Genomic DNA, 15,590 nt, shown 5'->3' with positions numbered 1-15,590 from the left:
TTTATAATGCATCTGGCACCAAAATGTAAATTCGCACCATGACCATCCTGAGATTCAGGTTTTTGATACTCGATCGATCGTAGCGAGAGCCGTAGCATATTTAAAAGCACTGGTGCACTGTAGTCACCTCTGGCCCACCAGTACAATCAAGCCTATGTAACCGGAAACACAGAATTATTTTTGTCTGGCCTAAGCAAAGATCACAGTAACTATGGTTTCTACTTCCTTTTGTTTTTTCAACGTAAAACGTTCCACATTCACTTCTGATAGTATAGAGATGAACATGCCGAATCATGTCGTTGTGCGTCGGTCTCCCGCTCCTGTAAGGAGAAGTCTAGGAACGATATGAGCCGCCGGTTAGTCGGCATGGTAGCACCATGATGTTTTATATTAATCAAGATTGAATGAAACGGTTTCACAACTTACATGTAGATAAGAAAAACTGAGAAAAACTGACTTTATTACAACACTACTATCACTTTGCAAGAATATAGTACACGTACTTTTTATACAACAATATTATCTCAAGCCAGGATCTCTGGCGGGATCTGGTTGTCGACTGATAAATTTTGCGCAGCGCTAGTGGCAATCTGGAGGCTGTTCTATAAACACGGCATGTGGTATCTGACCTGACCTTATTATTGGCTAGTTGATGAGTATCTGACATGCTAGCCCACCAAACTTTCACATGGCTACAGTATTTATTGAGAACTTGTGCATTTGGGCAGTGTGGTTTGTCCAGTAAACGCAACAGCTCTTGAATAGCCCTGAAGTTGTAATCCCATCTTCTTACATAATTGTCTTACAAGACCCAAGCTAATTCTTACTTTTCAAGAAACAAAGAAATATGCGAGGGGTCAGTTGCCAGGGTTCTTTATCAGTGCTATTTATTCTCTTCCTTGTTGTTTCACTTGGTACCAGGCATTTCAGCATGAGATATGGGAACAACCATATAGGCCCAAAGGGGTAAGGTAGCAGCCTGGGGTAGCAGGTTCCACATACTTGAATATCAAAAATTCAACTAAAATGAAAGAAATCACCCCCAGCTTGGACAGACCCATATGGCCAGTAAACCTGACGAGTGTTTCATGACAACAACCAGTACACTAACTGTTTGTTGTAGGAGTAGGAAAACCTGTAGGTTCCCATTGTTTAGCCTGGTATTTTGATGTCTTTGGAGGAAAATCCAACAACATTTTAGTGTGGCATCTTTACTGATATTATGGACGTAAGTCTGTGCTTACATGGATTATGAAATTCAGCTTGGATTAATATGAAAATTCATCGTTTGTGAACGCAAGCCCAAAATCATTTCATGAACAGGTGATCAGAAAGATGACTGGTTATTATTAGCCATGTGCTCAGTGTTTACATTGCAGCATCATAAAGTTACTAGCCAATCAGATTAAAAAGGTTGGAAATTCAACTTCACAGTTTGTACCAGTGACACATAAAAATGTTCTATGATCTCATTACATAGATATTTCTTAAAGTTGATTTTCATACCTTGGCTTTCTATAATATTCATCAGTTTACATGACGAATTTTGTCATAAATGGCAAGATGATTCCTACACATTTACTAAATGGGAGTTGCAGCGATCGCAGATCTGATGGCGAACTAAACACGATGGTTTCATACTAACAACTGAATCATCATATCTTTATTTTCCCACAAATGTGGCATATTACAGACATCAAAGCAAACTGCGAACGTGAGAAAGTCCTAATCTAGCGCTACCCGTGGCCCCGGGTTAATCTAAAACAGATGTAGATTCTGGCAACGAAGCTCTGGGTGGTACCATATGCAATATCTGACACTCCCGGCCGAGCGAGATCTAAGTTGTGTTTACATCCAGTGAGCCGGTCACTTGACCTCAAGTTTCCGGAAATACGCGTGCATAAAGTGGGCCAGTCCCGAGTGACAGGTTGTCAACAATGAATCCTCAATTTACCCTAACGGTACTAAATGTAATCTAAACAAACAATGCACCTGCATTCCAATTAAAGTTGCGCGAGGCGTGTTTGGTTCAGGACGGTTCATTTCGCTTTTACACGGGGACGGTTCGACGATCTGGCCTCGATCCGGCTCCAGGCCGGTTCGTCACTAACATCGTCAATTGGTGGCGCTGATCAATCCTGCTGGCGGTGGAGCTACGAAAATATCACAACAACAAATAATACAAAATGGTTTACGATGGCGCCGGTGAGATGCAGAGTTTTTGCTTTGTACACAGCATTTGTATGGAAAGAAAGCTCTTGCTCTCGATAAATTGAAGATTTCACAGCAGTTTCTTTCCGCGGAAAATTTCATGCCAGGAACACGGCAGCTATTCCCGCGAATGACGTCACGCGAGTACCGTGTGCAAACCGGCTCGGAGCCGGTTCGCTTTTACACGCATAAATAAACCCTCCTCCACCGGCCTACACCGGCCTGCACCGACCCGAGACCGGCGATCGGAACCCGCCTCGGACCAGGAGGGTTCAGGACGGTAGGTTCGCTTTTACACGAGGGAAAATAAACCGGCTGGTACCTGAACTAGTCTCGATCCGGCTTGAACCCGCACCGTGTAAAAACGCCTATAGATTCATTCTGCATGTCTTCATTTGGCAACAATGTGACATCATGTCCGTAGATGAGGTTATTTGGCGTGATGGCCTTCAGTTCCTTCGGATCCGCTGATAGATATGTAAGTGGTCTGTTGTTTATGGTAGCCTGGATTTCCTTAATCAGGGTCTGGAATTCGTCAATCGAGACTAGTGATTTGTTTAGAGTTTTCTTGAGTGCTAATTTGGTTACACCAATTAGTCTCTCGTGAACACCGGCGAACCAACTTGCTTGTACAGGCGCATATTTGAAATATATTCCTTTGTCGGTGAGGTGATTTTTGAAGCGGTCACTGCTAACAATGTTGTATAAGCGTTTGAGTTCTGCATCGGCTCCTGTGAAAGTTTTAGCATTGTCGCAATATATGAGGCTTGGTGTGGAATGTGTTGACGTGAATCGTCTGAAAGATCTGATGAAAGATTCCACTGTAAGATCAGGAGTGATTTCTAAGTGTACACCGCGTGTCGTGCAACAAGTGAAGAGGCAGACATACACTTTCTGAGTGGTGTTATTGACTCGCACGTAGAGATGCGATGTAAAGTCCACTGCTGTAGATTTGAAGGCGGTTAGATCGTTTATTCGAAATTCTGGTAGTGGTGGTGCGACGGGTGTGAGGTATGGCCGGCCTGCTACTTTCTTGCAGATGACGCAGCGTCCAATGACTTTCTTCACTGACGCCCGCATGGACGTAATCCAGTATTTGTTACGAAGGTGTGCCATGGTTGAGCCAACACCATAGTGAACCATGGTATGATGAGCGTTTTGAATGACCAATGTTGTCAGGTAGGATCGGTGGGGCAGTAGAATCGGATATTTGCGGTCCGGTGCCACATCAGCGGCGGAGATTCTCCCCCCGCAGCGGATAATGTTCGATTTATCTATGAATAGTCCGAGCTGGTTAATGATGGCTGGGCGTTTAGGAAACCTGGTAGCCCTCCCGGAGTGGAGGCATTGGAAGTAGGTCAGTACGTCTGCATATGCTGTGGTTTGGATATGTGATATCCATAATTTCTCGGCTTTGTTTACATCCTCTGCAGTAAGCATGCTACGGTTGATTGGTCCTGACCTGAAGGCGCGTGTCACAAGCGCGGTGACTCGGAGAAGTTTCTGCAATGAGCTAAACCTGTTGATATCTATGACATTGCTCATGTTTATGTTTTGACTGGCTGGTTGAAAAACATTTGCCATTTCTACTCCTGCGGCAAGGGTTATCGCGATTTCAGGTTTGTCCTGTATATTCTTGAGGGGCCATGTATGCCTTGGCTGGGTTAACCATTTAGGTCCTGTGATCCATGACGATCTCTGTAATTCTTCATGTGTAGCACCTCGGGACAGGATATCGGCGGAATTTTCATCTGTTGCCACGTGATACCATGAGTTGGGGTTGGATTTCTCCCGGATGATGTTTACACGATTCTGTACGAAGGGTTTGAGTTTCTTTCCTGACTTCAACCAGTAGAGGGCGATTTCAGAGTCTGTGGTGTAGGTAATTTCAATCGCTGGGTAGTCCTTTGCGTAGATTTTACGCAGGGTGTCGCCGAATTCAACTCCCATCACCATGGCCATCAGTTCAAGTTTTGGTACTGTTTGGTGTGCGTTTTTGCTGGATATGACTTTGTTTTTGGATCCTAACAGCGCGATAGTGGTATCCTGTTTAGCGTAGGCGACGCATCCAAGTGCGGTGGTTGGACATGCGTCACAGAATATAATGATTTCAAGTGGTTTTTTGGTGTTGGCACCTAGCCAACGTGGTAGTTTCACATCATTCACCTGTCTGAGGTTTTCGGCTATCTTTATCCATTGTTCTTGGTCCTGTGATGACAAGTTTTCATCCCAATTGCTATTTTGCTTCCAGAGTTTATTTACAAATGCTTTGGCGGGAACAGTCATTGGTGCTATTAACCCCAGTGGGTCGAAAACGGAAGCGGTTAGTGAAGTTGCGATCCGCTTTGTAAGTGCCTGTGGCAATGGTAACTCCTTTTTTGCAATGAACAGTTTATCCGATTTGGTGGCCCATTTGAGACCGAGGACTCCGACGTCATTTGACTTAGTTTGTAATCCGTCTGCTTGAATCTGGTTGGTAAGCTTTTCTGAGTTTGAGCCCCATTGACGGAGATGCATGGCGGCGGCATTTAACAATCCACGTGATTCATGATAGTATGCTAATCCTTCTTCATCAGTGTCCACTCCAGTTAAGAGATTGTCCACATACAGTTTATTTTTGCATATCTTTAGCCACAGGAGAATCAGCATGGGCGGCGAGATGCTTTTGTAGCGTAATGGCAAGGGCAAAGGGGCTTGATACATTGCCGAATATTATCGTGTTACAGGCGTATGGTACAATTTCCTTTGTGACGTCATTATCCTTATACCAAAGAAATTTCACGTACTTTCGGTCGCATTCCATCAGTCGTACGGATAGAAATGCGCGGGCGATGTCGGCGGTGAGTCTATTTTGGCAACACGAAAGCGCATCAGCAATTCATTCAAATCCTGCAGCATGTTTGGTCCTTCGTACAGGCAGTCGTTCAGAGATGGAGATCCGCTGCTTGCATCAAACACGATCCTGACGGGTGTGGAAGTTTGGGGATATGATGCTATAGAACGAGGCAAACTCTTTGGTTACCATCAGAGAACTAACTTTATTTGCTATAATACTAATCTTGCCAAACCTTGGCTTCTGAAGAAAGCATGAGTCACTTCCTGTTTCTTGGTGTGGGAAGGCCTTTAAGATAAACAGAACCCGAGTGACCATCCCTAGATTGGTGAAATGTACCAGAAACGGATGTCTTCTGTACCAGTCGCCAGGACCTAGCGTGGGCTGAATTGACACTTGATGTACTTTAGTATATTCGGGATGACAATTCCCGACATTCCCCGCGGCCAAGAAACAGTAAATGCAAGTGAAACCTAAAAAACATGCATACTAATTAAAACTCTAGAAACTTGTACCTTTAAAAGTAGACAAATCCATCAACAGATGATGTCAACTTGACATCCTTGAAGTTAAACTTGTAATGTAATCAGCCATCAGAAAGAATATTGTCTACACGACAAAGAACGTGAACTCGATATAATTATAACCATCTTACTGTAAACAATGTCACGATTGACAATTATCCGAATCTTGGTTATTCCGAGAAATTACTAGTCGTGTGTCTAAACATCAACAACGAATGAGTATACACTTAAAGGTAATGTGATGACTTCAAACTAAACTCAACTAAGTTCCGATATGAATGATTTCCGATCAACCTTTACTGAAACCTAAACCAAATGTTAATAACAAGTGCCTTTTATCATGCATATAGTTCACACAAAGTTTTTGAGAGAATTCTCTTAGTCTTGAGATTGTCTCTGTATCCGTTCACGTGCGAGTTTCGCAGCTGCGCGCTGCGGTCGCGTACCTTCGTTTACGTGATTTCCCGCCTTTGGCGGCACTTCCTCTGGACCAACATGCAATTCCAGGGGATATAATTTTCCAATCGCACGGTTTGATCTACCCGATGTTGTGCGCACAGTTGCGGAACGCGTCAACCCATCTTTGCCGGTATTCAAACTTTCGATCTTTCCTAATTTCCAGTTAATCCGACGTTCATCCTTATCATGAACCAAGACCACGTCCCCACAGCGTATTGTGTCTGCTGTGGCGTTCTGTTTACTTACTTCGTACATGTGACGTTCCCGTAACACGGCCACGTACTCGTCATAAAAACGTTTCCGAAAATGATTGATCAATACGCATCTGTGGTGTGCCATTTTTTCCAGTGCGGTTTTCCAGTCATATGTTGGATCGAACTCTGCGTTTTCTACCTCTTGGTGAGGTAAGAGATCCATATCTCTACCGAAAATTAGGTGATTCGGAGTGATCGCGTGTAAACCTAATTCAGTTGGCTCCGACGACATATATGTTAGCGGTCTGTTGTTTACAACTTGTTGTATTTCTTTAACCATGGTGTTTAATTCATCACTGTCAACCAGAGCCTTACCAAGCGTCTTCTTGATGGCGCTTTTTACTACCCCGATAAGGCGTTCATACACACCTCCAAACCAACTAGCCTGCACCGGTATATATTTGAAAGAGATGCCGTTTCTAGTAAGGTGATTCTGAACTCTTTCACCACTCACGTTAGCTAACAACCGTTTGATTTCTGTTTCTGCGCCCTTAAAGGTTTTGGCGTTATCCGAGTAGACAAGTTTAGGTGTCGAACAGTTTGATGTGAACCGTCTGAAGGCACGCAAGTATGACTCAACCGTCATGTCTGGGACTACTTCTAATTGAACCGCTCTAGTTGTCAGACAACAGAATAATGCTACATAGACCTTCTGTACCTTGTTTGTGGGCCTATTGCGAACGTAAATATGACCTGTAAAGTCTACTGCTGATGCTCTAAATGCGGTTAGTTCATTTAACCGAAACTCAGGTAACTCTGGTGCCAGTGGTGTCAAGTAAGGTCTTCCAGCTACAACCTTACAGATTACGCAACGTTTGACAACTTGACGAACTGTAGAACGCATGGATGTGATCCAGAATTTTTTCCGGAGTTCACACATTGTTGCCCCAGTACCATAATGCACTATACGTTGGTGCGCATCCCGGATGATCAGCGTTGACAAAAAGCTAGTTTTTGAAAGTAGAATCGGAAACTTCCTGTCCAATTCGACATTTGCGTTACGCACCCTCCCCCCGCAGTGAATCATGCCATCGTCTGCGAGAAATAGGCCTAGTTGATTGACCAATGGTGGTCGCTTGGGAAGCTTTCGCTTCTTTGCTTTCTCTGCCCGTAGATAAGTCAGAACATCGCTGTACCCCTCTTGTTGAGTGCTACGAATCCATAGTTGTTCCGCGGCGTGCATGTCGTCCGCTGAAATTTTGCTCTTGGCCTGAATTCCACGTTTGAAAGCTCGGGTGACCAATGAGGTCACTTTTAACAGTTTGGTGTAGGAGCTGTAGCGTTGGACATCCATGATTTGTGTTAGGCCTACCCTAGTGTTTTTTGGAAGAAATTCATTTTCCACCTCTACACTCCCTACCAACACTGTCTCAATTTTGTGATCATTTAGGGGATTGATTGGCCAAGTGATGCTGTCGTCTTTTAACCACTTGGGTCCCTGTAACCAAACAGAGCTCCCCAGTCCCTGGAGTGTTGTACCCCGTGATATTATGTCAGCAATGTTGTCAGCCGTTCTGACGTGAAACCATTGCTCGACCTTTGTGAGCTTTCTGATCAGGTCAACCCGATTTTTGACAAATTGCTGCAACTTTTTGTCAGATTTCACCCAATACAAGGCTATCTCCGAATCAGTGAGGAGAGTTACGTTTACTCCTGCGTAAGTGTCCCTGTATGTGTTGACCAAGTAATCTGCGTATTGGGCTCCCATCACCATACCTGCAATTCTAATTTTGGTACCGTCAGATTGTTGTTTTTCTGCGATACCACCTTGTTCTTAGAACCCAGCAATGTGACCCGGTTGCCTTGCTTACCATATGCTACACACCCGATTGCCGTAGTTGGGCATGCATCACAAAACACAATGATTTCCAACTGATTATCTGATTCAAGATTCAACCATCTTGGAAATTTCATCTCATCCGCTCTTTGTAATGACACCCGAATGTCATTCCACTCATGTTTCTGATCCTCAGTCAGATGCTCGTCCCAAGACTTACTCTCAACCCACAGTTTGTTTGCGAACGCTTTAGCTGGCACAACCATTGGACCCACAAGACCAAGAGGATCGAAAATCGAAGAAGTCTCTGAGACTACCGTTCTTTTTGTGTGGACCTTGTCCTTTTCAAATCGTTTCTCGCTAACCGAAAGCTCATCCCTGACACAATGCCATTTTAAGCCAAGGACATTTTGTGGACCTGCTTTTGCATTTGTACCGTCTTCGTGTATTTTCTCATTCAGTTTTTCCGAGTTTGTGGCCCATTGCCGTAAGTCAAAAGCTGCCGAAGACATGATTTCTCTAGCTTCATGGCAATACTTCAAGGCTTCCGATTCTGAGCCGACCCCTGACAACAAATTATCAACGTATGTCTTTGCCAACATGTCTAGTGATACAGGTGTGTTGTACTGAGTCAGATGTTTATGCAAGGTGACTGCCAAGGCAAATGGGCTACTGACATTACCAAAGATGACTGTGTTGCAGGTATACGGCACAACTTCTTTCGTCATGTCGTTGTCTTTGTACCACAAAAAACGCACATACTTCCGGTCCGACTCGAGCAACCTAACCGATAAGAAAGCCCGGGCCAGATCTGCACTGATAGCATACTTTCCCGTCCGAAATAACATCAACAACCTTACCAGATCTTGTGTCATATTTGGCCCACCGTGTAAACAATCATTTAATGATGGCGAACCACAACTAGCATCGAACACTATTCTAACAGGAGTGGTTGCGCTTTCTCTCAATACCGGAAAATGTGGCATGAAGTGACAATCTGATTCTTTTAAGGCCTGTGCATCACTGATCTCTGAGACATACCCCTTATCAAGATTTTCTTGCATTACTTTCATGTATTGATCAGCAAGATTCAATTTTCTAAGCCTAGATGTAACCTGATTGAGGCGGGACCTACAGGCGTCCACGTTGGTTTTTAACTCCGGGTAGTCATCTTTCCAGGGGAGTGGAGCATAATAATGACCTTCTTTGAATTGCATTTTATCAAGGTAGTTTGAGAGGAATTGATCATCGTACTTACCATCGCTTCCTTCGTCATTTTTGACCGTTATTGATTCCATGTAAGTTTTCAACAATTCCGCCTCCCGATCCTCACTTTCGTTATCACCTTGGCCGACCACGGCGGTCGTGGCATCAGCGCTATCCCCTTGGATTATTTCTAATGGGCCTGACAAGAAACAACCGATGTTTGAAAACTGTATAGTGGGACCACGTTTTCCCGTGATAATGCGATTTTCCAAGAACAAATATGCACTATCGCATCCTATGAGTAAATCTATGGTTAATTTGCCAGTTTTGGCACCAAGATTGTCCGCTAGGGGTAATTCCTTTATGTAATCATGATTCAAACATTTTTTCCATCCGCTTTGGTTTATCGGCTTCACAATTTCATCTGTGATTAAGACATCCATGACCTTCGGCCCTTCATTAGTAGCTACATTAACCGATGCCATGTCGTAGCACCGTTTGCTTACATGACCCCCGAAACCGTTGACATTTAGGTACTGCTTACCGTGTGGCTGGAGTTTTAATTTTACAGCCGTATCTTTGCGAATGTATGACAGCATGCTGCCCCGATCTATGAGTACCCCTGCCTTAATTTGTGCATCACCATTTTCTAAGGTGACACGACCCGTTTCCAACAAAACAATTTTGTTGTTTTCTGCCGTCTCAGCTGCTACAGCAGCAGGATCTATAGGCCTAGTTTTGCGTTCCGATCCGTTAGGCCTATCCAACTTATTGGATTCTAATTTTACGACACTTCCCGACTCTGATTTGTCGCATAGGCCTGCACCGGATAGGCCTACTGGACACCGTGATTTTTCACGCGGTATCGCACATGTTTGAGTAGTACTAGAACCGCCTTGCTGTTCACCAGCATTCGTCGCGCCAAAATGTTGAGCAAAGTGATTATGCAGAGATGAATGATGTCTGCGATTACAGACGTTGCAATTTTTGCGATTGCTGCAATTCCTGGCAGAGTGCGGTCGGAGACAATTGAAACATAAGCGCTTGGCTTTGACCACCGCGAATCGATCCGAATCACCCTTTGTACAATTTGATGGAAAATGGTCTCCATCGCAGAACACGCATGATTTTGGTTTTGTCCCGTTGTTGGACACTAAGGTTGCGGCAGAGATGGGTTTCCGGTTCGCACTTTCAGCGGGTTTGGTTTTCTCGCGATTTTCACTACTGAAACGTTCTCCTAGATTGTTCAGGTGCTTTACGAAAGTTTCTAAAAACGCCTTCAGGTTGAAGGCTCCGTCCTGTCCGCTGGTCCCCATCTTGTCCTGGAACTGTCTCGGCAGCTTCCTCTCCATCGTTGGGATGATGAACGCCGCACATTCTTCCGTGTCGATGCCCAGGTTGTTGAGCGATCTGATGTCTCCCATGACGTGGTTGTAGAACTGGCTCAGTGCTGCGTAGCTATGTCCGGGTGGCTCCAAGTCGAAAATGCTGCACACGTGAGCTCGGACAATTTTCCGTTGTTGCCCGAACCTCTCCTTTAGTGTTGTCGTCAGCGTCTCGAGGTTATCTCCCGTCGCGTGGATGCCTGTGACCGCATCCAGCGCTGGTCCCTTTAATTGCCCTAGGATATAACTAAATTTTGTAATATCCGAAAAGTTACCGTTTATCACGTCTGCTTCCATTGTCTCCCAGAAGGCTGTCCATTTTGTGAATGTCCCATCAAATATGGGAAGCCTTAGTTTTGGCAACCTTGCCGTTTTTGCCGACGAAGGTGTGCCGTCCCGTTTCTCCCTCTTTGTTTCCGCTTTTGCGTGCTCCTTGAAATCCTCAACGAACAGTTTTACACGCATGAGACGTCTTCGCTCATGACTCCGCCGCACGATAATGTTATCCATTTCAATGATGAATTCGCCGCCATCGAGTTCCGCTTCGATATCGTTATTTAATTCATATTCGTTGTCGAATATGTTCTTAAGTTCTTCAAGACTGGCCTCTGCCAGAATTTGTTCCGCCTTGTTAGGGGTTTCTTTGGAGAGAATGTCCTCAACCCCCTCGAATTCACGATCAAAGGCCTTGATTAGAGCCTTACGTTTATTATACTTGCGATTCAAGTCCGCTATTTCCTCAGGAGTTTTCTCCCTTGGAACCGTTTCCGCCGTTTCCATGGTTTCGTTCTCTTCGTTCTCGTCTGCCATGCCGAGTTGAAATTCAATTGTCCGTAATAAACTTGATGCCCGTATCAGTGTTTATTCCGTAATCCGCGAATTTGTCGCCGTAAATTCCGTCCGGAGTATTGCGTTGTGTATTCCGTATTCCGTATTCCGTGTTGCAAAACCCAAAAATCCTGGTCCAACGACACCATGTGGAAGTTTGGGGATATGATGCTATAGAACGAGGCAAACTCTTTGGTTACCATCAGAGAACTAACTTTATTTGCTATAATACTAATCTTGCCAAACCTTGGCTTCTGAAGAAAGCATGAGTCACTTCCTGTTTCTTGGTGTGGGAAGGCCTTTAAGATAAACAGAACCCGAGTGACCATCCCTAGATTGGTGAAATGTACCAGAAACGGATGTCTTCTGTACCAGTCGCCAGGACCTAGCGTGGGCTGAATTGACACTTGATGTACTTTAGTATATTCGGGATGACAATTCCCGACAACGGGTGTGGTCTCACTGTCTCGTAGGACTGGGAAGTGAGGGACGTAGTAACCTTCGGTGTCAGCTGTAGACTCATGGGAGATTTCAGACACAAAGTCTTTCTCTATGTTTTCACGCATGACATTGACGTAGGCATCAATTAAATCTAACTTACGCAATCTTCCCATGACTTGTTTTATTCTCGATTTGCAGGTTTCCAGATTGTTGGGCAGCTCAGGATGGTCTGTCCTCCATGGCAGGGGCACGTAATATTGGCTATCCTTGTATTGTATTTTGCTCAGGTATTCGTCTTTGAACTTTTGGTCGTATTCCGTGTCGGTGACGTCACTGGTATGCAAGGCATTGGCTTGTAGGTATGATTCTAAAAAGGCAAGTTCGTTATCCTGGATCGCTACCTTATGAGGTGTAGCTTCACTTGAAGCAGTGGTGATAATGGTGGGTGTCATTTTTGGCCTCAGCGGTCCAGAGACGAAGCATCCTATATTACTGAACTGGACAGTCGGACCGTCTTCTTTTACCATGCGGTTTTCGAGGAATTCGAATGCGAAATCAACTCCTAACATTAAATCGATAGTCAGGGCCCTATCTGAGAAATCATTGGCTAAATCAAGCCCAGCAATATAATTATACTCCTGGCAGGCGTCCCAGCCTATCTGAGTGATGGGTTTCACGATTTCATCGTTTGATATGAGGGCCTCGATGGTTTGAATTCCGTCATTTGTTTTAACGTTGACGTAGGCTGCGTCATAGATGCGTTTGGTGACGTGTCCGGCGAATCCATTCACATTTAGCGGTCTTTTACGGTGGGGTTTCAATCCTAACCTTGTAGCGGCTTCCTTGCTGATGTAAGTTACCATACTTCCTCTATCGATGAGGACACCGGCGATGGTTTCTTTGTCGTCATTTAGGAGTTTGACTTTCCCGGTTTCGAGTAGGATGATATCCATTTCCTGTTCTTTGGGTTTGGACTTTTCCTGGTTTTGAGTCTCACTTGGGATGGCATGTGTATTTTCGGTATCCAGTGGGTTTGCGATTGGCGGTTGTTCCTTTCTAACGGTAACGGTACAATGACTTTGTGGCGCAATGGCACAGCCACTAGTTGCGTGTTGTTGAGAATTATTTCGAGGCGGGTTTATTCTGGATGAATTGGCGAAATAATCATGCAGACTGGTGTGATGAAACCGGTCGCATGTGCGGCATCTTTTTTGATTTTGACATTCCCGGTAGAAATGCGGTCCGAGGCAGTTGGAGCAAAGTTTATGTTGACGCACGGCAATGAACTTTTCATGCGCTGGTAGTTTGCACTCGAAAGGGTTATGCGGTCCTGCACAGAAAGGGCACACTTTTGGTCGGTTGTAGTTTTGCGGCGGTGGTTTAGTATAAGTAGTATTCGGCACACTCACGAACGATTCCACGGAGATCCTGTTATTTCCTGCGTGAGAATTATTCCTCTGCTGCGTTGCTGTCGTTGGTGTATCCATTCTTTCGCTTATATTCTCTAATTCCTCAGTGAATCGATCCATGAATATTTTAACCTGGAAACGGTCTCCTTGACCGGCGGTACCGATTTTCTCGCGCAGAAATTTTGGTAATTTTCTTTCAATGACAGGAACTATAAAGGTTGCACATTGTTCTATTGATACATCCATATTTTCAAGTGACCGTATGTCACCAAGAATCTTGTCGTGAAATTCCCGGAGGCTGGCGTAGTGACCCCCTGGCGGAGTTATATCAAGGAGGTTGTAGACGTGAGCTCTCGTTATTTTCCTTGGTTGACCGAATCTGTCTTTCAATAGTTGGATGAGAGCTGGTAGATTTTCTCCGGACGGGTGTAGTCCTTGGCGTTCCCTGTGAGTTGTCCTATTATGTAATTGAATTTTGTAATGTCCGCGTATGTCTCCTTTATTGACGTCAGCCTCGATGGCGTCCCAGAATGCTGTCCACGCCGTGAATTTACCGTCAAATATCGGTAATTTTAGCTTCGGCAACTGGGCGGTCTTATTCTTCCTTCTTTCGGTTGTGACATCTGGGCTCGAAGTCGTATTCCGTTTTGTTTGTCGAGCTAACGAATTCTTGACCTTCAGCAGTTTTATTCTACTTTGACTGTGAATTGCGCTGCTGTCGGTAATTTCCTTGTCGATGGCGTCACTATCTTTCAGGTCGGTTAGTTGCTTCTCAATTTGTTCGTTCATTTCAAGTATCGTCTGGTACAGATCGTTCATCTCCTCGAGATGTCCCTCCACTTCGGCAATATCATCTTCGCTGATATCTGCGTTTTCGAGAACTGCCGTTGCAGTCCCGAATTCCGTGTCTAAGGTTCTGAGCCGGACATCCCTTTTTTGTTGTAAGGCGAGAACGCCTTTTTTAAAGTCCTTAGCTTGCTTTTTGGACATCGTGGTTACTCGTTGCGTTGTGTTGTACTCGTTGCGTTGTGTTGTAGTCGTTGCGTGTAATCCTGGTCACGGCACCATGTCATAAATGGCAAGATGATTCCTACACATTTACTAAATGGGAGTTGCAGCGGGAGTTACTAGCCAATCAGATTAAAAAGGTTGGAAATTCAACTTCACAGTTTGTACCAGTGACACATAAAAATGTTCTATGATCTCATTACATAGATATTTCTTAAAGTTGATTTTCATACCTTGGCTTTCTATAATATTCATCAGTTTACATGACGAATTTTGTCATAAATGGCAAGATGATTCCTACACATTTACTAAATGGGAGTTGCAGCGATCGCAGATCTGATGGCGAACTAAACACGATGGTTTCATACTAACAACTGAATCATCATATCTTTATTTTCCCACAAATGTGGCATATTACAGACATCAAAGCAAACTGCGAACGTGAGAAAGTCCTAATCTAGCGCTACCCGTGGCCCCGGGTTAATCTAAAACAGATGTAGATTCTGGCAACGAAGCTCTGGGTGGTACCATATGCAATATCTGACAAATTTCAATCAAATCTGATCAGATTATGCTTTGGAAACTTTGGAAAACATTGTTCAAAGTCCAGGAGCTCTTCACATGATGGTAACTGGCAGACATTTGCATGTTACCATCTCCTCCCACCCTATACTCCAGGTGCCCCTTTAAAGGCCCAACTTTCGAACCCTGGGTTGAGGTGATGACTCATCCAGGTAGCATGTACAAGAACCTCTCACTAAGGTCGCCAGGAAATAACATTTAATTCAAGGTAATATGGGGTCATTCTGATAGGCGGTGTTTTGAAAACTCTGTGAGTGTGATGTAAGATTCAGGTATCGAACAAGGTGTTTTCTGTCTGTTGCAGGGAAATTGGGGATCCGTTCAAATAACATGGAAAATCGTCGATCGAGAAAGGCCAGAGCAAACAAACGCCAACGTGTGAATCGCAATAGACGCAAACAAAAACTTATCGAAGATATTTTGCTCAAAAATCATGAACTAGAATTTAAATTCAAGACAACATGCTCAGTCCCTCAAGCCAAGCCCGCAAGTGTTAATGCTTCATTTTCAAATGCCATTAGTTATGGTAATTGCAAAACACTAGATTTACGATCGTCATCATTCCACTCCCATCCGAAGTTCAGTATTCTCACAGCAACTACGGCTGTCAATCAAAAGCATGAAAGGAGTCGTAAAGACGCAGAATCTGCCATACATAAAGTTATCCTGACAT

At 44.3% G+C, this 15,590-nt stretch overlaps 4 protein-coding genes across 4 annotated transcripts; all 4 read right to left on the bottom strand.

The window, feature by feature from the left end:
- Positions 1 to 2,538: 2,538 nt before the first annotated feature.
- On the bottom strand, positions 2,539 to 4,914 carry LOC135494293 (uncharacterized). Its single transcript, XM_064782206.1, has one exon. The coding sequence runs from the start codon at positions 4,912 to 4,914 to the stop codon at positions 2,539 to 2,541; it is 2,376 nt and encodes a 791-aa protein (XP_064638276.1).
- A 99-nt stretch (positions 4,915 to 5,013) lies between these two features.
- On the bottom strand, positions 5,014 to 6,867 carry LOC135494292 (uncharacterized). Its single transcript, XM_064782205.1, has 2 exons — positions 6,015 to 6,867; positions 5,014 to 5,204 (listed from the first exon to the last, which is right to left on the bottom strand). Exons 1-2 carry the CDS (start codon positions 6,865 to 6,867, stop codon positions 5,014 to 5,016), a joined length of 1,044 nt encoding a protein of 347 aa, XP_064638275.1.
- A 1,121-nt stretch (positions 6,868 to 7,988) lies between these two features.
- LOC135494291 (uncharacterized) lies at positions 7,989 to 11,459 on the bottom strand. Its single transcript, XM_064782204.1, has one exon. It carries the CDS (start codon positions 11,457 to 11,459, stop codon positions 7,989 to 7,991), a length of 3,471 nt encoding a protein of 1,156 aa, XP_064638274.1.
- A 44-nt stretch (positions 11,460 to 11,503) lies between these two features.
- LOC135494290 (uncharacterized) lies at positions 11,504 to 14,317 on the bottom strand. Its single transcript, XM_064782203.1, has one exon. It carries the CDS (start codon positions 14,315 to 14,317, stop codon positions 11,504 to 11,506), a length of 2,814 nt encoding a protein of 937 aa, XP_064638273.1.
- Between the last annotated feature and the right edge of the window lie 1,273 nt (positions 14,318 to 15,590).

Source organism: Lineus longissimus, chromosome 10 (assembly GCF_910592395.1).
Source record: "Lineus longissimus chromosome 10, tnLinLong1.2, whole genome shotgun sequence".
Classification (NCBI taxonomy): domain Eukaryota; kingdom Metazoa; phylum Nemertea; class Pilidiophora; order Heteronemertea; family Lineidae; genus Lineus; species Lineus longissimus.
This window is presented reverse-complemented; position numbering and strand designations above follow the sequence as displayed.